Below are 26,570 nucleotides of genomic sequence, written 5' to 3'. Positions count from 1 at the left end.
GTTGGGTCTGGGTGGGAAGGAATGGAAACCCTTACAAAGCGATCACATTCAACCGGCAGATTTCAAGTATGGATGCACAGGACAGGCCCGCACTCAGCAGAATGAAGACCTGAACTGAGTGATTGCTGTGAAGTCTTTTTTTGGCTGCATGGGGTTGACTGGGCCACAATGGGGAAGCCCAGGAGGGGGGAGGAAGCACAGGTACAGCGGTGTTTCATAATTTAGGTTCAACCGCAGACAAGCCTTGCCATCCAGCCACAAGATGACAATGACCAAGGAAAGCAAGGTAATGAGTAAGGACTGGAACACTTTCTGTCCATCCATGTTTCCCTAAAAGAGTTCTCTGAAGTACCTGCAGACCCAGCCAGGTAGAAATATAGAAGTTGGTACCTAATTTAGTGACCAACACTGCGCAGCCCGGCTGGCTGCAAGCCTGCTGCCACCAAGATGGGGCATCTCTGGGGTGAGAATTGGGAAGTGAAGTTAGAAGAAGGGGATGACCCCAGCAGTAAATGCCGAGGCAAAGCAGACCTATCAGTGAATGCCACACAGTTGTAGGAACAAAGTGGGCAGCAAAAGTTGGGAAAACTTTTCAAACAAAGGTCAAAGGGGCACTTGGGATAAATTCCCAAAGCCCAGAGTAGAGGCTGGAGGAAGCACAAAACTTCGTATTTCTTTAAAGAGGGACGTAACTGCATTAAAATATTATTTAGAAATACACTTTGAGAACAAACTTAATAAAAAGTACACACCTTTACAAGGGAGGCTGAGGCAAGAGAATCACCTAAGCCCAGGAGTTGGAGTTTGCTGTGAGCTGTGACGCCACGGCATTCTACCGAGGGCAATAAAGTGAGATTGTCTCTTTAAAAAAAAAAGGTTTCTTTCTCCAAAGGTTGAAATTATAACTAACCACTTACCTGGCTAATCTCAAAGCTATAGCCACTGCTATCTGCTCTTCTAGAAGGGAAGGAAAGGATCTAACCTCTTTAACTCCAAGTGCTCACCAAGAAAGGCATGGGCCAATTCTGCCGTCCCCATTTCCTCGGGGCAACTTTACAGTGGTATAACCTCAACTTTTCCACATCCTGTAATCATAAAACCTTGGGGAAATCAGAAATGGCTTCTTTTCACAGGAATGTTAGGAACCCAAGCCATAAACAGAACCATTCAGAAGAAAAAGAGTCCATCCTGGCTGAGAGAACACTTTGTAAATAACAAGACAATAAACACTCGGACCTGCAGCTTGTGGAGCTGAAATGTCAAATCAATAGGGAACACTGAGGTCACTATAAGTGGGGTGGGAGAAGGGAGACCCCAGAGCCCTGGGAAATGGGGAGCAATCAGCCCCCAGCTCACACAATGCATCACACCCAGATGAGCCAAGATGCTCTTCCAAGCTGCTTTTGGCGACCTGCCATGAAAGATGACTTTCCAACAGTCAGCCACCATGCAAGTGCCTTTAATCTATTCTTTTAGTAGGTTCCAAGTAGCCTGACCTCCTAAACAAATATAGTCCTGTTACTTGGTCCTTACTGATAAAAATCCAGCGCCTCATTATAACACTATAACATTCTGTGGCTGAGCAGGGACACCCTGATGGAAAGGCCTGCTCTGGCCACTCTGTCTACACTGGCCCCTCCAGCAGCCACTCTCCAGGCCTGGTTCGCTTCCTTGGAGCACTGACCAGTCTGTGCGTTCCCACTAGTGGGGCCTCGTGTGAGCGTCACGCCTCTATCCCCGTGTCCATAAGCCCTTATAACAACAAGAAGAGACGAAGAAGGGAGTAAGGGGGGAAAGGGAGTCAAGGCAACTCTGAACACGTTTTCAATGCATCTGTCAACGCACAGTAGCCACAGCGATCCTGGCTGAGGGCTGCTGTTACATTCTGGGCTCCCTGTCTTTTCTCAGCCCTAGAGAGGAGGAACTTCTGTCTGTGAATGGGCTCCAGGAGAACACTGAAAAGATGGAGGAAAAGGCAATTCCTCCATTGGTTCTCAGCCTAAGCACAAAATTTTTAAAACAGATTATCTTAGAAAAAGAAAGCATAGTGGTAAGATCTGTCGCAGCTATTAACTTAATTGTGTGATTGTGTATGAGACAGCAAGAGACAGACAAAGGCAGCAGAAGGCCAAAGCACCCATCTGCATTAAAGATCACAGATGTATTTGTAACTTAATGACTTCCATTTCATCCTCTCTTTTTCCAGTGGGACTCTTCTCTACACCACATATACTTATTTTTAATCTCTCTTGGGAAAAGAGAAATAGAAAATAATAGCATCATATTGGCTTAAGAGAAAAGGAAGCTTATCTCCTGAAGAAACACAGGATCTTCCCCCTGTTAATTGACTGGCCTGTTCAAAAGCTCAACCACATCAGAGAGAGTCCCTGAGGTTACCTCAGACAGTGGGTAATGGACGTATTCTGTTCCACATCAACAGAAAGGTCAAGAAAATCTTCATCTTTGCTACTAACCTGAAGTAAAAAAGAAAAAAAGAAAAAGAAAAATATATTAGACACAAAATACACTATAGACATAGCAGATACAATTTTGAACATTTATACGTAATCATAAACCGCAGTAAAAATCCTAAGTGTGGTGAGATACACTCTCTGGTCTCCAGAGTTACCTAAAAACAACCCAATCTAGAGAACAATCCCAAATTCTCAATTTAACCTCTTCCCTATCCCAGTTTTGATTCAGAACTTCCAGTAATTAAAACTCAACCAGATTTCTCTTCCCATCCACACATTTTCTCTCGTTTCAAATTAGGAAGTATGAATACCCACATGGCACCCCAGACTGACAGAGATGGGGAGATGGAAACAAGGAGATGGAAAAGGGCTGGAGACCTAGAAAACTGGAGCCTCAGGTGACCACCCCTTCACGAGTGGTTCTGACTTTTTGCCAGCTCCTCAGAAATTACTCCCTCCCTTCTGAGACTGCTCGTTCAAGCTACGCATGGGGCCAGGGAGACAGATGTGAGAAGGGCTGGACAGCCAAACTGACCACACTGTCCTCAGGCCAGGAAGAGTCATCATTTGCAAGCTCTGTGCTGTCTGTGATACAAGCAGACTCAGGGCTGGCCTGGAGCCTGTGGCAAGTTCTCAGCAGAGCCACGTCCTGCTGCCAGCTGCTCCTTGGCCTCCCACATTCACAGCACACTAAGTCTGGCTCTGGTGCTTGTCAGGGCTCAGCGAGGGTCCACCCTCCACTGACACCAGCAACCCTGGGGTTGGACTGTCTTGCTCTTGCAGCAGGAGCAACAGGTTGGTTCAGCAACAACCTTGACATGGTCTATCAGATGGCAGATCTAAAACAGCATTCCTTTCACAGTGTGACAACTACACTATGACCCCAAGTTCCAGAAATTGTCTAAGGAACTATTCAGAGATGTGAGTACACTTTTTTACACTTTTTGAAGTACACACAAGAATTAGTATTGCCCTGACCCATTGCCTGTATCTCTGCCACTTACAAAGTGGATGACTTCAGGCCAGTTACAAAGCCTCTGTACCTCAGTCTCCTCATCTGTAAAGGGGGGTAAGAGTACCTGTCTTATAAGGCTATAAGAATGAAACAAGATAATACATGCCAAGTGCTTTAAAAAAGAAGTACTCAATAAATCAGGGAGGAGAAAAAATTTTACATAGGCTAAAATTTGGCAATGGTTTATCATATTAAATGAAAAAGTAGGCTATACAACTATACATAAACTCATCCCAAGTTTGTATAAAAAAGGTATCTCCATATTTACACACACACATTCCCTCCCTTACCAATTTATACCGTTCTGCTTTTATTATTATTATTTTTAATGGCATTTATTTCTGTTATGGTAGAATGCAGTGGTGGTCTGTACTGGCTTCATTGCCATATAACTACAGATCCACTCATCAAGAGCTGATATGTTTCTTTACCTTTAATTCTGAGAGTAGGCACGTGACTTGCCCTGGCCAGTGGGATGCTAGAAGGTAGGTTACAAGCAGAGGCTGGAACAAGCATTTGTGAAATTGCTCTCCTGTGTCACCCTAAGGGTAAACCCAGGCTAGCCTGCTGTTCCCAGGAAGAAGAGGGGAGACCCATGAAGGACAGCCATCCTAAACAAGGTGCCCCAGCCAAGGCTGATCTACAGTGAAAGCCCCAGCCACCCTGCAGACACATGACTGAGCCAGCTGAACTACAAACACATAGTTCAGACAACCCTTAGGCAACCCACAGTTGCATGAGTTATAATAATAAACAATAGTTCAGGTTCAGAGTTTTGTGGTGGTTCATACAGCCACTTCACATAATATACCTTTTATTTGTATTTGTTTATCTGTCTTCTTACTAAAATCAAAGTTCAAAAGTCTGGCTTCAGTGATAACAAAGATCCTAGTATACACCAACATGGCTCCATAAAACTGTGAACTCAGATAACCACAAACTAAAAGCAGCTACCTGAAGGGACTGGAGAGTGAACACAAGCAGGCAGACGGGGCATCCACACGTGGAGGAGGAGAGCTGTAAGAATGAGTTCCTGGTTTCATAGCCTTTACCTGAGGGTCTGTGGGGGAAAATGCAGTCTTGCTGGTCTGGGAGCCTGAAGACTAAATCTGGGAAACCACTATCCACTGGAAAGGAAAGGAGAACTTGGCCCACATCTGGCTGACCCCTGAACTGCACACACACAGAGTACATTCAAAGCAACTCAGCTAGAGGCAAAAGGGCTGATCCAAGATTTAAGCTGCCATCCAAGAAACAGAGTTTGTAGTTTGAGTCCATCAAGATAACTGCCTGCTGAAACTCAATATTCATGGAAGGAAAATAACAGAATCCAGAGTCCCTGAAATTTAATATGCTCAATGTCTCAAATAAGGTTGAAACCTACTTATATAAGACATTATTAAAATACAAGAAAATCAATTTAGATTAACCCTAAAGTTATGAGGGTTATCAATTTAGATTAACCCTAATCATATGAGATGATGCACATACTGGAATTAGCAGGTGAGAATTTAAGGAGCCTTTATGACTATTTTCACTAAAATAAAAGAAAGTATATAAATTAAAAAAAAAAAAAGGAAAACCCCAGCAGAGAAATAATAAAAAAGAATAAAATAGAAATTCTACAACTGAAAGACAGAATACACTAATGAAGTGGAAATGACAGAGGAAAGAACAAATGAATGTGAGGACAGATCAAGGAAATGACAGAGGAAAGGGCAAATGAATGTGAAGACACATCAAGGAAATGACAGAGGAAAGAGCAAATGAATGTGAGGACAGATCAAGGAAATGACAGAGGAAAGGGCAAATGAATGTGAAGACACATCAAGGAAATGACAGAGGAAAGAGCAAATGAATGTGAAGACAGATCAAGGAAATAGAGGAAAGAGCAAATGAATGTGAAGACAGATCAAGGAAATGACAGAGGAAAGAGCAAATGAATGTAAAGACAGATCAAGGAAATAGAGGAAAGAGCAAATGAATGTGAAGACAGATCAAGGAAATGACAGAGGAAAGAGCAAATGAATGTAAAGACAGATCAAGGAAATAGAGGAAAGAGCAAATGAATGTGAAGACAGATCAAGGAAATGACAGAGGAAAGAGCAAATGAATGTAAAGACAGATCAAGGAAATAGAGGAAAGAGCAAATGAATGTGAAGACAGATCAAGGAAATGACAGAGGAAAGAGCAAATGAATGTGAAGACACATCAAGGAAATGACAGAGGAAAGAGCAAATGAATGTGAAGACAGATCAAGGAAATGACAGAGGAAAGAGCAAATGAATGTGAAGACACATCAAGGAAATGACAGAGGAAAGAGCAAATGAATGTGAAGACACATCAAGGAAATGACAGAGGAAAGAGCAAATGAATGTGAAGACAGATCAAGGAAATGACAGAGGAAAGGGCAAATGAATGTGACGACACATCAAGGAAATGACAGAGGAAAGAGCAAATGAATGTGAAGACAGATCAAGGAAATAGAGGAAAGAGCAAATGAATGTGAAGACAGATCAAGGAAATGACAGAGGAAAGAGCAAATGAATGTGAAGACACATCAAGGAAATGACAGAGGAAAGAGCAAATGAATGTGAAGACACATCAAGGAAATGACAGAGGAAAGAGCAAATGAATGTGAAGACAGATCAAGGAAATAGAGGAAAGAGCAAATGAATGTGAAGACAGATCAAGGAAATGACAGAGGAAAGGGCAAATGAATGTGACGACACATCAAGGAAATGACAGAGGAAAGAGCAAATGAATGTGAAGACAGATCAAGGAAATAGAGGAAAGAGCAAATGAATGTGAAGACAGATCAAGGAAATGACAGAGGAAAGAGCAAATGAATGTGAAGACAGATCAAGGAAATAGAGGAAAGAGCAAATGAATGTGAAGACACATCAAGGAAATGACAGAGGAAAGAGCAAATGAATGTGAAGACAGATCAAGGAAATAGAGGAAAGAGCAAATGAATGTGAAGACACATCAAGGAAATGACAGAGGAAAGAGCAAATGAATGTGAAGACAGATCAAGGAAATAGAGGAAAGAGCAAATGAATGTGAAGACAGATCAAGGAAATGACAGAGGAAAGAGCAAATGAATGTGAAGACACATCAAGGAAATGACAGAGGAAAGAGCAAATGAATGTGAAGACAGATCAAGGAAATGACAGAGGAAAGAGCAAATGAATGTGAAGACAGATCAAGGAAATGACAGAGGAAAGAGCAAATGAATGTGAAGACACATCAAGGAAATGACAGAGGAAAGAGCAAATGAATGTGAAGACACATCAAGGAAATGACAGAGGAAAGAGCAAATGAATGTGAAGACAGATCAAGGAAATGACAGAGGAAAGAGCAAATGAATGTGAAGACACATCAAGGAAATGACAGAGGAAAGAGCAAATGAATGTGAAGACAGATCAAGGAAATAGAGGAAAGAGCAAATGAATGTGAAGACAGATCAAGGAAATGACAGAGGAAAGAGCAAATGAATGTGAAGACAGATCAAGGAAATAGAGGAAAGAGCAAATGAATGTGAAGACAGATCAAGGAAATGAAATAGGGGGAGGATGGGGAGGGCTGGTAATTGGTGGGACCACACTTAGGGTGCATCTTACAAGGGCACATGTGAACTTTACTAAATGTAGAATATAAATGTCTTAACACAAAAAGTAAGAAAATGCCGTGAAGGCTATGTTAACCAGTTAGATGGAAATATTTCAAATTGTATATAAAAACAGCACTTTGTACCCCACGATAGCATTAATGTACACAGCTATGATTTAATAATTAATTAATTAATTATAATATATGGATAAACAAGAGAAAAGAAAAGAAAGAACAAATGAATGTGAAGACAGATTAAGGAAATTATCCAATGAGAGAAATAAGAAAAAAGACTGAAATAAAAATTAATAGATATCTAGGGACCTTTTAGATCTGGTACAGAGGACTTATTAGAGTCCTACCAGGAAAAAGGAGAGAGAACAACATAGAAAAACTATTTGAAAAGTAACAGCTGAGTGTTTTCTAAGTTTAGCGAAAGACTTCCATTAATAGCTTTAAGATAGTCCAATAAACACCAAGAAAGATAAATACAAAAAGGCTAGGCAAGGTACATCACAGGCAAACTGTTGAACTGTTATCTTTCATCAAAGATAAAAAGAAAATCTTAAACATCTAGAGGAAAAAAGCATCCACACATTATATACAAGAGAATGATTCAACTAGTTTGTTATGAGAGGCAACTGACCTCTCATAACAAACTATGTGCTCAAAAAAGAAATTATCAATCAGAACTCTTATAATTCATAAATAAGATTCTTTAATAATAAAGATAAAAATGAAGAGAACTAATTAACTGACCGCCACTATAAGAAAGGTAAAAGGACAAACTTCACGCCAAAGGGAAATGATACCAGTTTAAAATCCAGATCCTCAAGAATAAACTATATCAAGTATGATAAATATCTGTGTAAATTCTCTTAATTTAAAAAAAAATTATACTTTTATGCCGGTTTAAAGGTAAAATTATGACACTGTCCTGTGAGGTTTATATTGCCATATGACTACAGACATAATACATGTAACAACTATCTTGGTCATTACTGAAGTTTTGAGATACACACAACTCAAGAAACATAAAATCCTCATGGACAGAAAAAAACAAAGTCCTCTCAGAAACACTGATAAGCCAAGCAAGTTGAAACTTACAAATGTGAATCACAAAGGACACAGCTGACTATATTTCTAATGTCTCAAAACTTTCATAGTGGCCCACGTACATGTTATATGTATTTTGTTATTAAGTAGATCATGAAAAGTAAAGAATGTATACATTTAAATGATCTAAAAAGGAAAATACAGGACAAACAGAAAAACAAAAGAGAGAATAAATAGAAAACAACAGTAAAATGATAGCCCCAAATCCAACTACACCAATAATTACAGTAAACATAAATGGACTAAAAAACCTAAGTAAAAGGCAGCAGTTGAAGAAGGAGCTACACTTTCTATACAAAGACACAGATATGTTGGACATAAACAGAAAAAGACAAAGACATACTGAGGAGTTAACATAAGTATGAAGAAGGCTATCAGGAAAAATAAATTTTAAGACAGAATTATTAAGAGGAAAATTAAAAAGGTCAGTTCCTAATGATAAGAGGGTCGATTCATCAGAAAAACATAACCATCAAATATGGAGCCTCACCCATATAACAGAGCCTCAAAAACACATGAACCTGGAACACTACTCACCAATTCAAAGGAATGAACTACTGATACAGGCTGCACCACCAATGAACTTCAAAACTGTTACGTAAGCAAAACAAGTCAGATATAAATGATCACGTTATATGATTCCATTTACATGAACATCAAAAAAAGACCAATCTATCTCTAAAGACAGAAAAAAGATTAGCAGTGACCTGAAACTGGGAACAGGAATTAAATGCCAGATACAAGAGACCTTACTGGTGTGATGGAAATGTTCTAAAATTGTGTACGGTGATAATTGCACAACTGAGCAAATTACTAAAATCACAAAATGCCTTAATTTTATAGTATGTACATTATACCTCAACAAAGTTGTTTTTAAAAAGTCAAAAAGTTCATGAAGCAAAATTGGATTGGAACAAGAAATAGGGCAATCCCATATGGGGATGTTAATACGCCTTTCTCTGCAACTGATAGAAAGGCCGACAATTAAAGAATACAACATCCAGCAACTGCCAAAGTTACATTCTTTTCAACTCAGTGGTTCTCAAAGGGAGAAAGTTTGCTTCCGGGGGATATTTGGCAATGAGATGTTTTTCACTGTCATATCTTGGAAGCTACTACTCGCATCTAGTGGGTGGACGCCAAGGACGATGATGAACAAACATCCTGTGCTGCACTAGGCAGCCTCCCACAGCAGAGAAGCACTGATGCAAAATGTCAATAGCTTCAAGGTGCAGATGGTATATTTAACAGGACAGACCATATGTCAGGAGATAAAACAAACCTCCATAAATTCAAAATAATGAAAATCATAAAGAATATATTCTCTAACCTTAATGAAATTAGAAATCAATACTTTTAGGATATGTAGGAAAATCCCAAAGATTGGGGATTTTAAACAATATACTTCCAATTAATGCATGGATCAAAGAAAAAAAAATCACAAGAAAAAATAGAAAATATTTTTAAAGAATGGCAAAGAAAACCTAACATCAAAACCATGGGATACCTGGCACAATGGGTCACACCTGTAATCCCTATTGCTTGGGAGGCAGGCTGAGACCACAGGATTGCTCAAGCTTAGGAGTTTGAGACCAGCCGGGACAACATAGCAAGACTGTCTCTTTAAAAAAAAAAAAAATTAAGAACATTTTTAAAAATAAGAAAAATTCTGGGACTAGTCTAAAGCAGTGCTCAAAGAAATTTATAGCTTTATATACAAATATTACTAAACAAAATAGCAAGGAACATCTTTTCTGTTTTAACTGCTATATCTGTAATACTTAAAATAATTCCCAGGATGCAGTAGGTACTTAATAAATATTTACTAAATGAACAATAATTAAACAAAAGACTGAACAAATAAGAGGATATCTAAACATCAACAGTGGCATTCAAGTGGCAGAATTAGGAATGATTTATTTTCTTTTTATACATTTCTTTTTAATTTTTTAAACAATCCACAGGGAGTATATTTTGAAATTAGTAAAACTTTCTACTTAACCTAAATGGCCCTTTTCTGAAAGAAAACAGAAGGATAATAGCTTACTGAGATCATAAATTAGATCAGATTCTACCTCAGCTCTTACAGGAAGAGGGGGAAACATTTTGTCCTTTTGGATGCAAATTTTGCTCTACTTAATTATTTCAGGGAGAGAGAGAAAAGTGTGTCTTTCTCTACCTCCTGGATAAACACTCATTAAGCCTGGAGGATGGTGGTGGATTAAACACTCATGAAGTAAAGAACAGAGTAGGTCTTATTAGTCTCATCTACCTCCAATGTGTCTATTCTTATCTTTTCTTTTATAACTAGGGACTTTATTTTATTTAGATACTAGGTTTTTCCTATTTTTTTTAAATTTCAAATTAATATGAGGGTACATATTTTTAGGTTATATTGTTTTCAATTCTGAGGTTCAAGTTGTAGTTGAGCCCTTCACCCAGGGGGGCGTGCTGAACACCCTCACATTGTGCACATCAGGGGAGATCCCACCATTTACCCTCCATCTTTCCACCAATTGCCCTCCCTCCCCTCCCCTTCCTCTTCCTCTCCCCCTTGCCAGACTATATTTGTGCTTTATCATTCATGTGGGTGTGTAGTTGTTTATGTATTCATTGGTTTCATATTAGTAATGAGTACAATGGATATTTTTTTCCTTCTTGAGATATTTTACTAAGAAGAACGTATTTCAACTCCATCCAGGTAAACATAAAAGATGTAAAGTCTCCATCTTTTCTTATGGCTGAACAGTACTCCACGGTGTACACATGCCACAATGTGTTAATCCATTCACAGGTTGATGGGCATTTCAGTTGCTTCCCGACTTGGCAATTGTAAACTGGACTGCAATAAACCTTCTGGTGCAAATGCCTTTGTGGTAAATCATTTTTGGTCTTCTTGCAGGATCAAATGGAAAGTCGAGTTTTAGAGATACAGATCCACAGGATAGAATAGAGAATTTAGAGATGAATCCAGCCACACACGGCATCTGATCTTTGATAAACCAAACAAAAGCACGTATGGGGGGAAAGACTCTCTATTTAATAAGTGGTGCTAGGAGAACCCGGTTAATCACATGTACAAAACAAACTGGACCCATTCCTATCACCAACGACAAAAATTGGCTCTTGCTGGTTAAAAGACTTAAATGTTTAAGACATGAAATAATAAAAATTCTAGAGGATGACTGGGGAAAATGCTCGACAATATTGGCCTGGGAAACGATTTTGTGAAGACGACCCCCCTGGCAATTGCAGCAACACCAAAAATAAATAAACGGGATTTGATCAAGCTAAAAAGCTTCTACACAGCTAAGGGTACCTACCACAGCTAAATAAAACAGACAGCTTTCAGAGTGGGAGAAGATTTTTGCACATTACAAACCTGACAAAGGGCTGGTAACTAGAATCTACTGAGAACTCAAATTAATCAACAAGAAAATAACAAACAACTCTATTTATAAGAGGGCAAGAGACTGGAACAGAAACTTCTCTGAAGATGACAGACCAATGGCCAACAAACACACATGAAAAAATGCTCATTGTCTTTAATCATCAGAAAAATGCAAATCAAAACCATTCTGAGCTATCACCTAACTCCAGTGAGATTAGCCTACAAAGTCCCAAATCTGCAAACACTTTTGCACTGCTCAGATGGAACTGCAAACTAATACAGCCTCTATGGAAAGAAGTATGGAGGAAAAAAAAAATTTTTTTTTTTTTTTTTTTTTTCAGTTTTTGGCAGGGGTGGGGTTTGAACCCGCCACCTCCAGCATATGGGGCCGACGCCCTACCCCTTTGAGCCACAGGCTCTTAAAGAACTAAAAGGTCTAATTATTCCTAAGCAAATAGAAATTGCTGGTCCTTCTCTACCTCTGTGGATCTAGACATTCATTAGGCAAAGAAGAGAACTTGCAATGTCTCTTCTGGTTCTGTGAAATAGTCCTTCCAGGTTGTAGATTTACAGCAGATAACCCTCTGATCTTTTACCCGGTCTCCAGCAGGTGACCTTTGATCTCTGTCACAGCACTCCAGCCACCTCCTGATCTACACCTGCACCACACCCTGAACTGCTGGGTGCTGTCAGCATTTTCCATCCTTGGTGGTGGCAGCTCTGCTTGAGATGCTCTCACTAAATCTCCGCAGTTAACTCTACTCGGCCTGGCTCTTTGCAACACCTTCCCACCTTTCGACATCTAACAAAAATGTACAAATCAAATTTCATTAACTGAAGGACGTGACTGTATTTTTCTCAATTCCAAATGCAAACTGCTTCTAGAATTAGTGTGGGAAAGCACTGTTCAGGTGAATTAACCCTCTGGAGATATCAAAAGATGGCATTAGACCTTTCTTTTCCATTTGGATTTTTCTCTCTCCTTGCCCTAGACTGACACAATCAAAAGCAAGGAGTGATTATGCAATTCTATTTTGTTGGAGAGGAGGGGCTGGGTTTTTTTAGGGGGATGGGTCCTCTCCCTTCTAAGAAAGCTGCCAGAAAAGTAAACCATTTTCTTCCCACCCACAGTATCTCATTCTGGTGTAAGTGAAAATACAGTTTGTCTCCAAGGAAACATCCATCACTGAGCGACTCCGACACTCTCAGCCAGTGCAGAGACATCTTACTCTCCTTTCTTTGCCCTTAATTCTGGGTTAATTTTGGGAACCCCAAAAACTCTAGTTTAAAAAAGCTAGAAGAGACCCTACCTGCTCTTCTGTTAAAAATAATTACAAATCAATTAACTAAACAAATTAATATGTAGGGCATACATATAAATCATGAGCCTTGTTAAATTCTTAGGTGATGAAAGTCATATGCAAATCTGATTCTACGCCCCAGATTCCTTTCCTGGGCTTAGAAAGGTGATAAGGCAGTCTTGGCCCTGAACTGAAACCTTGTGGTGGCTTCAAGTGGTACCAAAAGGTGGGCTGCGTCAAAGTGGCAACAACAGCCACCTCTGAAACCCTCGGACTGAGACTCCGTACCCAGAGCGTGAGCATGCCCCCACATGGCTCAGCACCACTCCCGCCTGTGAAGTGGGGAGCTCTACTGAGCCAAAGTGAAACCCTGAAACAAAGCAAGAAGGACCTGTAAAATCAGTGATTCACAAAGCAGTTCCTCAAACAAACTTCTGGCTCCAGTAACAGATATAAAAGCCATTAGGAAGCAGTGAAAAACCACAGATTTCCAGATTAAAGAACTGCTTAAAAAGAAAGGGAGAGGGCGGCGCCTGTGGCTCAGTGAGTGGGGCGCCGGCCCCATATGCCGAGGGTGGCGGGTTCAAACCCAGCCCCAGCCAAACTGCAACAAAAAAATAGCCGGGCGTTGTGGCGGGCGCCTGTAGTCCCAGCTGCTCGGGAGGCTGAGGCAAGAGAATCGCGTAAGCCCAAGAGTTGGAGGTTGCTGTGAGCTGTGTGAGGCCACGGCACTCTACCCGAGGGCGGTACAGTGAGACTCTGTCTCTACAAAAAAAAAAAGAAGGGAGAAAATTAAAATAAACAACAATGAAATTAAGCTCCAACTGGCCTAATAAATCTTAGGAACCAAACAAAGGAATAACCAAGGGAGCACTTAGGCTAGAGTGGAAAATTCCCAAGTCCCAATTGTGAAGTGCCTTTATCAAGGTTATCTGGAAAAGCCGGCAATGAATTACCCTCAAATAGTCTCTCTACAAGTCTACTACAGAATGAAACTGTTTGTCTCCATAAATCTCTCAGCTGACATTTGCACTGCAATCATAAGCAACATTTACTAAGAAAAGAAAAGAAATTGTTTTCTAAGCATGTAAGGCTGGCACAAAGACTATCCATAACTGCAGGAACCAGAGGCTGAGGGAGTGACAATGGCGAGGTGCCCCAAGGGACTAATTTGCCACTCAAGATCTGGGGTGGTTTAATCCCACCGGGAGATCTGGCAGGGAGACTTGGCAGTTCCCACTCGAAAGTCTGTCTGCCCTGGGCTCAGGACATCACTCAAAGAGGGGTCAAGTTCTCTTCCCCTGGAGGAAGCTCTTCCCATTAGGTTTTCTTGCACACTGAGCCCTCAACATTTTACAGTAACAGAAAAAGCCTGCGGGCTATGTGTTTTCTTAGAAAGTAGAGAGCTTTCTAACAATGAGAGCTTTCTAAAAATGGAATGCTTTGCCTTGGGAGATTGAGTTCCCTGCCTCTGGACGGGGTCCATCAGACACTGATGACCAACTGGCTAGGACATCACGGAAGAGACTTGGCACTGGTAGAAGAGAGATTAGGTGACTCCTAGGATCCTAACCAGCTGAAAGATCTAAGAAAATGGAGGCGATATCCACATAATTCCAGAGAAATAAAATTTTGCCTCTAATCATTTCAGGGGGGAACAAACATATGTTTTTCAGATGGCTCATTTTCCAGGGAGACACACCCAAATACTCTCACCTACTTCCGCAAACCAAGTATAAAACAGTTGGAATCCTAGTATAATAAATACTAAGGCACTGTCCAAAATTTTGGGAGGAATGGGTTGAACACAGGCTTCCTATTGGTGGTAACCCTCTAGAACCTAAAAAGCCAGGTAACAGCTTTTGCAATATAAATACCTGAGGATGCAATCTTTGCATTGTAGGGGTCAGGGGACCTGTTCAGACAAAAAACTAACCACAGATATGACTGAGCCTATCATCTAAGTGCTCCTAAACATCCAGGCAGAATACCACAGGGTGGATCTATTAATAGTAATGGTGTTAATTTCAAAGAGAACTAAAAAAAAAAAAAATTAGACCAGCTGTACAGTCTGGCCCAAGTTTCCTGGCTACAAACGTAGAAGTGTGACACCGCACTGTGCTGGTTCCCGTGTAAGCTCAGAGTGCTCTGCACCTTTTCGTCATAGCTTTTTGCAATCGTAACTACATAACTGATTATTCATCTTGCTGTTAATGTCTGTCTTTAAGGCTGCAAGTTCAATGAGGACAAAGTTTTCATTGTATTCTCAGTGCATTGGACTTTTATACAGAAGATGCTTTAAAAAAAAATAAAGAAAAAGAAAACTTAGGGGGAAGAGGAAGGAAGGAGTGGAATTGGTGTGCTCCCACTTACTGGGCACAATGTAAGGGTATATGACACGCCTCTTGGGTGTGGGACACAACTACGCGAGGGGCTTTACCCAACATGCAAACACTGCAACCTAGTTGTCTGTACCCTCGCATTAATATGAAATAAAATAATAATAAACCCTACCTACAAGAAATTTGTAAAGTGGAAAAACACTATATTTACTGAATAAAAGAATATCTACACAGCCACTGGATTAGCACAAGTGAAGACACATGAAAACAGTGGAGACAAATGACGTGGAGAGATGGAAGTGATCAGACAATGGGTGTGTAAATTGAAAAAATCATTTTGGGAATCTGATGCTTTCTAATGAGGTTAATAAGCATACCATTTGACCTACCAAATCTACTTCCCCGTGTATGTCCTGGAGAGACTGGGTTTCCATGTGCTAGATTATATGTATCAAAGTGTTCATAGCAGCACTATTCATAATTGTCCCAAGTTGGAAGCAACCAAACACCCATTAACAGTAAAAAATGATTAGTACCTTAGGGTATATTCACGCAATGGAATGCTCTATGGCAATGAAAATGAATGAACTAAAGCACCAGGCTACAAGACAGATGAGTCTCACAAGGGACAGCAAGAGAAAACAAGACACAGAGGCTCATATTTATGATTCCATTCGTGTAAGTATCAAAAGCAAGCCAAACTGAACTACATATTTTAAGTGATGCAAAGACAGGTCCTAAGTTCTATCAAACATTCAAAGAATAGATAAGAATGTATACAAACTCTTTCAAGGAAAAGAGAAAACCAATTTTATAAGAATGCTTCTAAAAGTAGACCCGGCATGGTGGCTCACATCTGTAATCCTAGCACTCTGGGAGGCTGAGGTGGGTGGATCACCTGAGCTCATGAGTTCAAGATCAGCCTGAACTAGAGTAAGACTCCATTTCTAATAATAGCCAGGCATCATGGCAGGTGTCTATAGTTCTGGCTACTCGAGAGGCTGAGACAAGAGAATCACTTGAGCCCAAGAGTTTGAGGTTGCTGTGAGCTGTGACGTCACAGCACTCTACTTTGGGCGACAATGTGAGACTCTGTCTCAAAAAAAAGGCTTGACGCCCGTGGCTCATGCAGCTAAGGCACCAGCCACATACACCTGAGCTGGTGGGTTCGAATCCAGCCCCGGCCTGCCAAACAATGATGGCTGCAACTCAAAAAAATAGCCAGGTGTCGTGGCGGGCCAGGCGCCTGTAGTCCCAGTTACTTGGGAGGCAGAGGCAGGAGAATCGCTTAAGACCAAGAGGTTGCTGTGAGCTGTGATGTCACAGCACTCTACCCAGGGCGACAGCTTGAGGCTCTGTCTAAAAAAAAAAAAAAAAAAAAAAAATGCTTCTAAAAGCAGATAAGTAGAAGAGAGGAAAAGTTCAAACCAATCCCACTAATACTGCTGCAAAAATCCTAAACAAAATTCAGGTCTCAAAATCTAATTATGTATATAAAAAATAAATACCAAGTTCAGTTTATTATAAAAATACAATGTAGAGCCAACATCAGAAACTCTAGTAATGTAACTAATACCACTTTAGAAACAATTTGCTATCATCTAGAAAACTGAGAATGTGCATGCCCTGTGACCCAGCACTTCTGCTCCTAAGGGGACACCCCAGAAGACTTGTATAAGATGGTTCATTGAGGCAAAGCCAAAAACTAAACACATCATACAAGAATGGAGAAACAAACTGTATTAAAAACATCCCTCTAGCACGTACTACAACGTAGCGTATTCCTAGACCATGCAGTATACCCTACAATGCATATCACAAAGTGATAAAAATGAATGAACCATGACACACACAGAAAAATGGCTGAATCTCAAACATCTATTGCTATGTAAAACATTTAATGACAACAGCAAGTTTAAAAGAATACAAATACATGACTTCATAAAAGCCACCAACATGTGGAACTAAAAAAAGTCAATAAATAACACATGCAGACCTGTGTAAAACTACAAAGAAAAACACATATTTATCCACAGAACTGAAGGTAGTGCTTACCCCAACTGTAAAAAAGCCCACAGAGGGTTTCAAGGTTATTGAAACCTTCTTAACCTAGTCAGGCACATGAGTAGTTTTTAAACTATTCTTTAAAATGTGTATATAGATTGTACACACACACACATATACACTTTTTTATAAAAATATTTCCTAATTTAAAAAATATTTTCAGGACTACAGGTTTTACTATGAATTATCCCCCAATTCCAGCTCATGAAATAAGTAGAAATATTTTCTCCAGTTTTCTTCTTAAGAAACATGATAAACATTCTCATTTATTCACCCACTCACGGATTTATTGAGTAATTACTACATGCCAAATACTATTATTTGGGCACCAGAGAAGTAACATGGACACTACTATCCCTGTCCTCATCGATCTTAGTAAGAAAGATAGATACTACAGATACATACAGATAAATATACAAATATAACTAAGTGCTACCACACAAAAAAGTAGAGTGTTGTGAGACAATACAGGAGACTTGTATAAATTGGGGGTTTGAAGATGGCCTCTCTCAGGATTTAACACAAGTTGAGATATGAAGAGGATTCAGTCAAGCAAAGGGGACAGAGAGTGTGCACTCTAGGGAGAAAGTGGCATGTGCAAAGGGCCGGGGGCAGGAAAGTCTGAAAGGCTGAGAAGCTACATTAAAACCAGAGTGAGAAAGAGAACAGCAAGGGATGGCCCCGTGTACGTAGACACAGCTGGATTATTTAAGTACCTGCGAACAGTGGTACAGCATAAGAACCTGGAGGCCGCCACTATACTTAGGTAGGAGAGTAACATGGAGGAAGGAAAGAGAACAGGCAGAGAACCCAGTAAGAAGTTACTGCAAGTGTTGAGACTGCCAGCCAAGAGTGGCCAGAGCCTAGGTGGGAACAGTCGCCAAGAAGAGAAGAAGGTGATGTGAAGAGAGAGACAACGCTTGGAAGTCAGAGCAGTGGCGACCAAGAGAAGAGACCTACGTCGGCAACAGAGCAGATATGAGGGGAGATGAAAATGGTGCCACGGAGCACATCCCGATTAAAGCAAAAAGAAAAGACTGTAAATCTGCGACTTCTATTTACAATATAGCTCTCATTTTGATACTTAGAAGTACAAATTATCAAAAAGGATTAAAAAACTGTAATGGATTAAAACATAAGAAATAAGTTCAAATTCATGAGTTCATCACAAAACAGCAACAAAAAAGAGAAGCAGGTAAAGTATGTTAAAGGCACATTCTTACCACATTGTTGAGAAGTGGTAAGAAATGAACTAAGTCAAGGACCTTTCCAGAATGTGGGAAATTCTACAGGGCAAACAAAATGATTTCCTTTACAAATCAATTGCAAGGGAAGGGGGAGAATATTTGGAGATTAGGAAACATTGATTCAAAGTTGCGAAGTGCGGACGTTTGGCTCCTGATTTGAATTAGCCTAGTGGTAAAAATAACGACATAATCAAAGAAACGTGAACACTGAGTGGGCAAAGATTTAAAGAAATTGTTTTTAGGTGTGATAATGGCATCGGACTTATTTAAAAAACAAATTCTCACACCTCTTAGAGCTGCGGGCCCCAGCCCTAAGGACCAGGCAGCGCAGCAGGAGGCCAAGGAGCGGCTCTGCAGTCAAGCCCCGCCCATCACTGGCGTCACGGCCAGAGCTCCGCCTCCTGTCAGATCTGCAGCAGCTCCCGACTCTCCTCCGAGGAGCCCACCGAGTGATCTAGGCTGTGTGCTCCTATGAGACTATGCCTGATGACCTGCGTTGGAGATATAATATATCTGAACCATCCCCGCTACTCCCCCCAGTCCACGGAAAAATTGTCTTCCATTTGGCACCAGGTCCCTGGTGCCAAAAAAGATTGGGGACTGCCAATTTAGAGAGAAATAACAAAGTAACGAAGAGGTTACAAATGCAGTATGTTATCTGAGACTTAATAAATCCATTTCACGAGAGGGGAGGGGGCGCTGAAGGAGAGAGCAAGATAAGCCAAGTGGTTAAAAATCACTGATCCCGGAAAAACACACACATGGGATTTACCATCATATTCTCTCTACTTTTGTATTTTTTCGAATTTTACTAGAATATAAAGTATAAAGGAACAGAGGGAGAAAGGGAGGGAAGGAGGATCTCTAGATAGATAAGTATGTACAGAAAATGTTCTGGCAGGATAGATTTTAAAATGTTCAAGTGGGTATCTTAGGTTAATGTAATCACAATTTTTAGAAAGTGTTACAAATTCATCATCTTTGGGTGGGAAGATTACTGGTAATTTTTAGTCTCTTTTTGCTTAGCTATGTTTTCTAATTGTTTCTGCAATAAGCAAATCAGAATGTTGATTCAAAACCTGTTTAAAAAGACATAATAAAAACTGCCAAAAACCAAAAAGCCTCCCCCATTACATAGATGCTGATGTGTCAAGCCACATTTCTTAACCATTTCTGGGTCACAGCTTACAATGGACTGAATGTCTGTGTCCTCCCGAAATTCACAGGTTGAAACTGTCATCCCTATTGTCATGGGATTTGAAGGTGAGGCCTCTGAGAGGTAATTAGGTCATGAGGGTGGGGCCTTCATGATGGGACCAGTGGCCTCATAAAAACAGACATGAGTCTGCTCCCTCTGTCTCTGCCCCGTGAGAACACAGCAAGAGGGTGCCCACACCAAACCGCACCCTGCTCCCACCTCATCCTGGGGGAGGCAGGCAGGCTGGCTGAATTCCTCACGGGCCTTCCAACTCAGGGCGAGTGCCCAGGCAGAGCAATGTCTCCATGACTAATTGCATGGGGATTCAGCAGGGCAGGTGGGCTATGACCTTTAGATTCTTCATCAATAGTTTAAATTAGGGAAGTTAAGAGAGCTCAGAGGGACAAAACTTATTTCCCCCCTTCTCTTCTCCCTATCTAGTTACCTGCCATTTCAGATATTCCATTGCCCTATGTCCTTGCTTACCCAACTGCTGCCCTTTACCCAGCCTTCGTGGGGGCCTTGAGCTCCATTTTCTTTTATCTTTAACTGCTGTGCATTCCTGCACATTTACTCGGTTGCTATGCTCAATAGAAGACCCCTGGGAAGCCCGACTGCCCCTCAGGCTCTCAGACTCTAAGTTGGTGTCAAAGTCTCATGTTTTCTTGGGTGCATCTCCCATGTTGCCCACCATCCCAGAACTGACATCATCTCAAGCTTCCAGAACCTTGAAAAATAAATTTCACTTGTTTAAGCTAATCATTATGATACTATGTTAAAACAGATTCACCAGACTAAGACATAGGCCTTTTGCAGAATCTGATAAAAGCTATTCCCTTTCCAGAAAAATGCATAATTTTTCATATAATGTCAAGACACTGAGCCCTCTAATGAGCCTATAGGTTTTCTATATTGTTAGTAGTTATAATAAACAATAGCTGACATCTACTGCACACTTGCTGAGTGTTCTGCAAGTGTTAATTCACTTAATCCTCCCAGCGTCCCTAGGAGATGGACGCTCTTATCATCCTCATTTTACAGATGAGGAGAGTGAGGACAGAGAAGAGGAATGATCTGCACTGGGGCACTAGGCCCCACTGAACAGAAGAGCCAGCATACAAACTTGGGTAGCCTGTCTCCACAGGTGGGCTCTTTACTAGAAAAATGCAAGACCACCTACAGAGTTCAAATTAAATATAGCAAGAAAATAGGACATCCTGAACTATGCTCTGAAGAACATGTCTTCAAATTCAATTAACATTAAGTGCCTACCATGTACCAGACAAATCCAAATACGTAGGCTCACCCAACCCTGACCTGCCCAAATACCCAGCTAACTGTTGTGAAAATAAGAGTCAAAGGTGTCTTCTAAATTCAAGTCTAACATACTACAACTGATTCCCTCTAATTGGGGTGATAGTCTGTTTTAAGCCACACGTGACCACTTCATGACCAAAATCTTTTCAAGATAACCAGTCAAGGTCCAATTCAATAGTTCAATTTGTGAACCTTAAAATTTGATCACGGTGCAAAGTAATTCAGCACCAAAGGAGATTTTCCTTCATTACTCTGCTTCCGTTCACAGGAACATCCTGGATGGACACACGCTTCCAGAAGTTTCATAAATGGGACTGTCCACACATACCGGAGGCAACTGCTAGGTGGGTAAGACCACACTGCATGCACACGCAACAAAGCCTGTATAAAATGCACGCGTAAGCTGCGAGAGAGCCCCCAGGACTTACAGTTTCACAGTTCAAGCATCGAGTTTCATTGGTGAGCGTTCCCTGAAAAATCTCGTGAACCCAGGTGAGTTCTGGTTTATTATTCTCCACAGTTTCGTTCATGTTGCCGTTTTTTAATTTTCCATTTTGCTTTTCCTGTTTCTTCTCTTCCTGCAGGATGTCCGCAATAGTGTTTAGCAAATAATTTAAAAATTCATGAGCATCCTGCTGCATATAGTTATCAAAGAGATCTGCAAAGGAGAAGGGCCGTTACTTCAGTCTCCGGGTCTTGAAAAGCAAATGCACATGCTTAGTTTCACATGCTGCACTTGAATTTTTATGCTGAACGCATGGACAGGTATGGAACACAAATACATTCATTTCTCCTGTGTATCTGCAGTAAGATCCAGAAGAAATCTTTGTTTCCATTTTCTGCTACCTACCAAGAACTAAATTTCTCCTATCTTGCTAAAGTCATTATGTTCATTAAAAAACTACCAAAATTTTTATTTATTCTACAAAAGATCAGAAATTACCTGATAAGTTCTCTGATAAAAATATCAATTTTTAATATCAAGTAACCACCAGTGATCAATTATTCACTGGGTAATTTATCCAGAGCAACTGGGGGGTCTCGTCTCAGAGATCACAGTAAGCCCTGTGCCAGCCTGTGAGCAGCTTAAATGAAACACAAACGGGAGACGAGGAGCATGTGTGAGCCGGTGTCTATCTGACAGTGTTCTGAAACCAAATACAAGGGATACCAGAAGCCTACTGCTGTTCCCTGCCATGAGGACAAAACATCGGAGATGAGCACAGCTGTGAAACTTCATCATTAGCCATGCTCACGACTAGACCCCGAGTGCTCTGCTCCACTCTCTACCCAACTATGACAACTTCAAAAGATAGCAGTCAAATAGGACTTTCGAAGATAAATATCTGATTAACTGTGTAAGTCTGCTGGAGTGAGGCTGAATCCAGGATACTTGCCATAATCAAATATTTTTTATAGTCATAAAAATTACCAATATGAAACTTCTGGAATACACACCTTGTTTCTACCACCACTCCACCAAAAGAAGATAGAAAAGCCAGAAAAAGTGGGACATTTTTATCATATAAAGCTATCAATTTGAAATCCTTTAATTATCTTAGGTAAAGAAAAATCAGAGGTTATTATTTTTAAAACACTGGAGGCTCTGATGCATTTAATCACTTATGACAAGTTTGTAAAACAGCACTAGTTTATTCAACTATTGCACTAACCTATTTTCTCCAATGAGTGTCCTTCCAGAAGGCTGCCTTACAATGATCCCACCCAGAATGCAGCAAATAAAAAGATCATTATAAAATGGGATGACAGGTCTGCATTTTAAACCACAGTTACTGTCCAGTTGTATGTATACTGAGTAGAGAAGAAATAACATTCTTTCCAAATGATACTTGAGGAGTTGATTATACTTATTTCCCTTTAAAAAAAAAAAAGGCAAACAAACAAAACCCCCAGCTTTTCTGGGTGCACCGACCCGTCAATTTCCCCCATTTTGGAGCAGAGCCTTAAACACGTCCCCTTGCACATCACTCACCGTTCTCTTTTCTCAGCCTTGAAATGAACTTCTTTGGTGGGATGACGCCGACCTTCTTCTTCTGCGTGGCGATGCTGTGGAAGAGGTCTGCCAGGCACGTCAGCAGGTTTTCCTTCTTCTTCTGCTGGGCCTTGTATGCCAGCACATTCTCCCGGAACGGCCGGCAGAAGTACAGCGCCTGAAGCACGGAGTTACAGTAGCAGGTGTTTCCAAACTGCCAAAGGACAATACAGGGATGGTTCAAGTCACCTTCTGAGAACGAGCCGCCTCTGGGACAGGTGGCAAGGGTAAAAACGCCACCTGCTGTGAGCTGGCCCAGACTTCCCCATAACGGAATCCAGCATGCCATGACAGAAAACTAGTTAACTCAAGACCAGTGACTGTCTGAATCAACAGGGAAATGAAGTAAAATGTACATAATTCTAGGGCTTCTCTAGCACACAGACGTCTCTAAAAGGATAATAAACACTCTGTCTTGGTAACAGTCTAAGGAGACCTTCTGGTGCTTACAGAGAAGAAAAGGCTATAGAAGGTGAAGACCCAGGAAAACAGCTGGCTAAATAAATGTTGCCACCTTTGCAACACAGCGAAACTCCTACGACAGGGAAATGAAAAATCCAAACCCAGAGGACACCCAGCACCTGGGAACTATGTGCTCAGCTGCAACAGTCTAAACTGAATGGGGCCTGGTTTCCAGCTTTTCTGTCAAGATTCCAGGGCCCCTGCCCTCACCTACCCCAGAGCAACAGAGGCAAGAAGTGGCCTCCTCAGGTTCCCCGCCCCGCTGCCCACCCTCAGACTTCTAAACTGCCTCTTGACATCATTTCTCTCAGGGCGGCAATTGTTCCAGCACAACTGTCCGGAGCTCCCAGCCTCCTACTGCGGGGCCAGAGCCCACACAGCACCACTTGACGTGCGTGTCTCACAAAGCAAGGACCCCGAGTTTATGATTAGAGAGGAGAAAGATCTCATGGGTTTTCAACAGACTGGAAGAACAGCTCTGTGGGAAAACACAGCTGAGACTATCATTTAGAATTTTTCATAAACAGCAAAATAAAAAGGAGAAAATTCCACAGAAATAACGAGATTAATAAGACAGATGACAAAATGTGATGAAAGATTAAAATAGAACGTGCACACCTTCTCAGAATTGGCCGTTGGCTTGTGTGGTGTTTGCCTAAGAGCAAAAAACGATGCTCTGCCACGCTCACTGCGACGTGTCTACGTATGCTAAGACAGAAGCCTTCCTATTTTTGTATTTTAATCTACTTTGACACAATTATGTAACAGGAGACAAACCTCTTTTTACAGAGAAGCTGGAACTTCCATAAATTACCATTCAAAGGGAACACAAATGAAGCTATTAATAAATACAGATCTCACAATTCTTCCACAAACTAGGAAAGGCCTTAATTCTTTTTTTCTCAACAATCTACATTTGCATTTCTTAGCCAGGGAAGAATTCCCATTGAATAACTATTCTCACAAAGCTCAGCAGAGACCTGTGCATAATGGCTAAAAAGTCTGTCTTACAATCAGAAGTCGGCACTTCACCAACAGGATGCCCCACATTCCAGTACTTTCAACCTTCTGTTCTTTCTCTTCTACTCAGTATCTCACCTTTACCCAGACACCTTTCAAACACGTGGCCCTGATCCCGCAGACAAGTCCTAGGAAAGAAAAGGAACTAACATTTTCCCAGTGTCCACAATGTGCCTCAGCCTCATGCCAGGGTCTTAACCAGGAGCTCTCACTTCCCCTTCATTATAATGGCAGAAACCATTAGAAGCCCCATTTGCAGATGGAAATGGAGACTCGGGGAAGGCAAGCAACTGGCCCACGATGGCACTCCTGGGGACAGACAGAACGCAAACCTGCATCTGCATTACACTGAAGCCAGTGCTCCCCATCATGTCACAGGCAGCATTTACCTGCAGAGAATATTTTTAGCTTCCCCAGTAGAAATTACTACTTATCACATCTGGACACTGACAGACTATGCTCAGAGCAACTGTCCAGAAAATCAAGTGTTTATGAGTTAATACACGGTGTCACTTAGAACCTCCACCCCACAGAGAAGAACAAGATGAAGAAGGAAGCCCAGGAGGCTGGGGGTGCACCGCCTACCACGGGAGCAGAAGCTGCTGGGTCCAGCCTCATGCGAGGTGGCTGTGCTGAGCACAAGCTCAGGGAAGCCAAATAATGATTATTTTTATTTTTTTTGAGGTAGAGTCTTGCCCTGTCACCTGAGCTAGACTGCAGTGGTGTCATCATAGCTTATTGCAACCTCAAACTCTTCGACTCAAGAGATCCTCCAGCCTCAGTCTCCTAGGTGAGACTGCAGGTACCTGCCACCACAGCCCACTAATTTTTTAATTATTTTTTGTAGAGATGTAGTCTCCCTGTGTTGCTTGGGATGGTCTCAAGCTCCTGAGATTAAAAGACCCTCCTGGCTTGGCCTCCCAAAGCGCTGGGGTTATAGGTGTGAGCTACAGCACCAGGAGGCCCAGTAATTCAGAAACAAACTGGCCCTAGTTTCCGCACACAGCCTCCCCTGTGTTAGGTACCAGCACAAAGCCCCACATTGAACAGTTACTGGCGACGAGCTGGGGCCATACTAACACTTACGAAGACAAAGACTGGCTGTGGAGTTTATCCAGATGACAAAGGGAGAACATGTGAAACAGAACTTGCAAAATCACAGGAAAGTTATAAGCACACAGGAAATCCCTTAAGGCATGGGGAGAAAAATGTGAGTTTGGCCCAATAAAGCAGTAATTTAATCCTTTTTTCTGGGACAACTCAAGCTTTCAAAATAGATTAAATTGCCCCCTCCTCAATGTTGGCCACTTCTACTAATGAAAAAGCACAACCAAACACTTGAAAATTGATGGTGGAGTTGTTTCAAATACTCTACAACAGTTGATGGAAATAACACATTTTACATACTTACATTGACCAATCCAAAGTAGTGTTCATTGATCGGAAACTGCTCTGGCCCAATGTCTTTTTCCAGAGCAGAGGCATTGGTGCCCTAAAAAAGAAAAACAGCAAGAGTTCTGTCACATGTAAAATAGATAAAAAAAATTTTAAAGGATACCCGAGAGAGTGTTACTGAGACAAGCATCTCCCTGGAGGACAAGGCGTCTGGTGATGTTCATGCTCATGGAAGCGGCGTCAGAAATAAACCAGAAAACTAGCGAATGAATGATGTTCGCCCTGCTCCTCCCCTCAGCCAACTTACTTATTCTGCCAAACCTGCTCTGCTTGCCCTCAATTATCTTCTATTAGGAACGGAGGCTAAGATAGGCGAATAAGCCAAGAACTTCTGCATAACACGCTGCGTCCCAGACAGCTGCGGCGGCTTCCAGACCCCCTGATGGCATACAGAATCTTATCACTGCTTCCCAAGTCAGTTTCTTCCTTCCCATAAAGATTTACAGCACACCCACTGGGCCAGGTACTATTCTCTAGGTCTGGGCCCAGATAATATAATAGAA

At 41.3% G+C, this 26,570-nt stretch overlaps 1 protein-coding gene across 1 annotated transcript in view; it reads right to left on the bottom strand.

Moving 5' to 3' along the window:
- The window catches only part of USP46 (ubiquitin specific peptidase 46), a 63,298-nt gene that overhangs the window by 12,723 nt on the left and 24,005 nt on the right, over window positions 1-26,570 (bottom strand). The window contains exons 2-5 of the mRNA XM_053577781.1: window positions 26,024-26,104; window positions 23,071-23,284; window positions 21,506-21,735; window positions 2,398-2,474 (exon numbers count right to left, since the gene is read on the bottom strand). Of these exons, the coding sequence (XP_053433756.1) occupies window positions 2,398-2,474; window positions 21,506-21,735; window positions 23,071-23,284; window positions 26,024-26,104 (602 nt within the window). The remainder of the gene's footprint in view (window positions 1-2,397; window positions 2,475-21,505; window positions 21,736-23,070; window positions 23,285-26,023; window positions 26,105-26,570) is intronic.

Source organism: Nycticebus coucang, chromosome 23 (assembly GCF_027406575.1).
Source record: "Nycticebus coucang isolate mNycCou1 chromosome 23, mNycCou1.pri, whole genome shotgun sequence".
Lineage (NCBI taxonomy): Eukaryota > Metazoa > Chordata > Mammalia > Primates > Lorisidae > Nycticebus > Nycticebus coucang.
The sequence above is the reverse complement of the archived record's forward strand: the minus strand, read 5'-3'. Positions and strand labels throughout refer to the sequence as shown.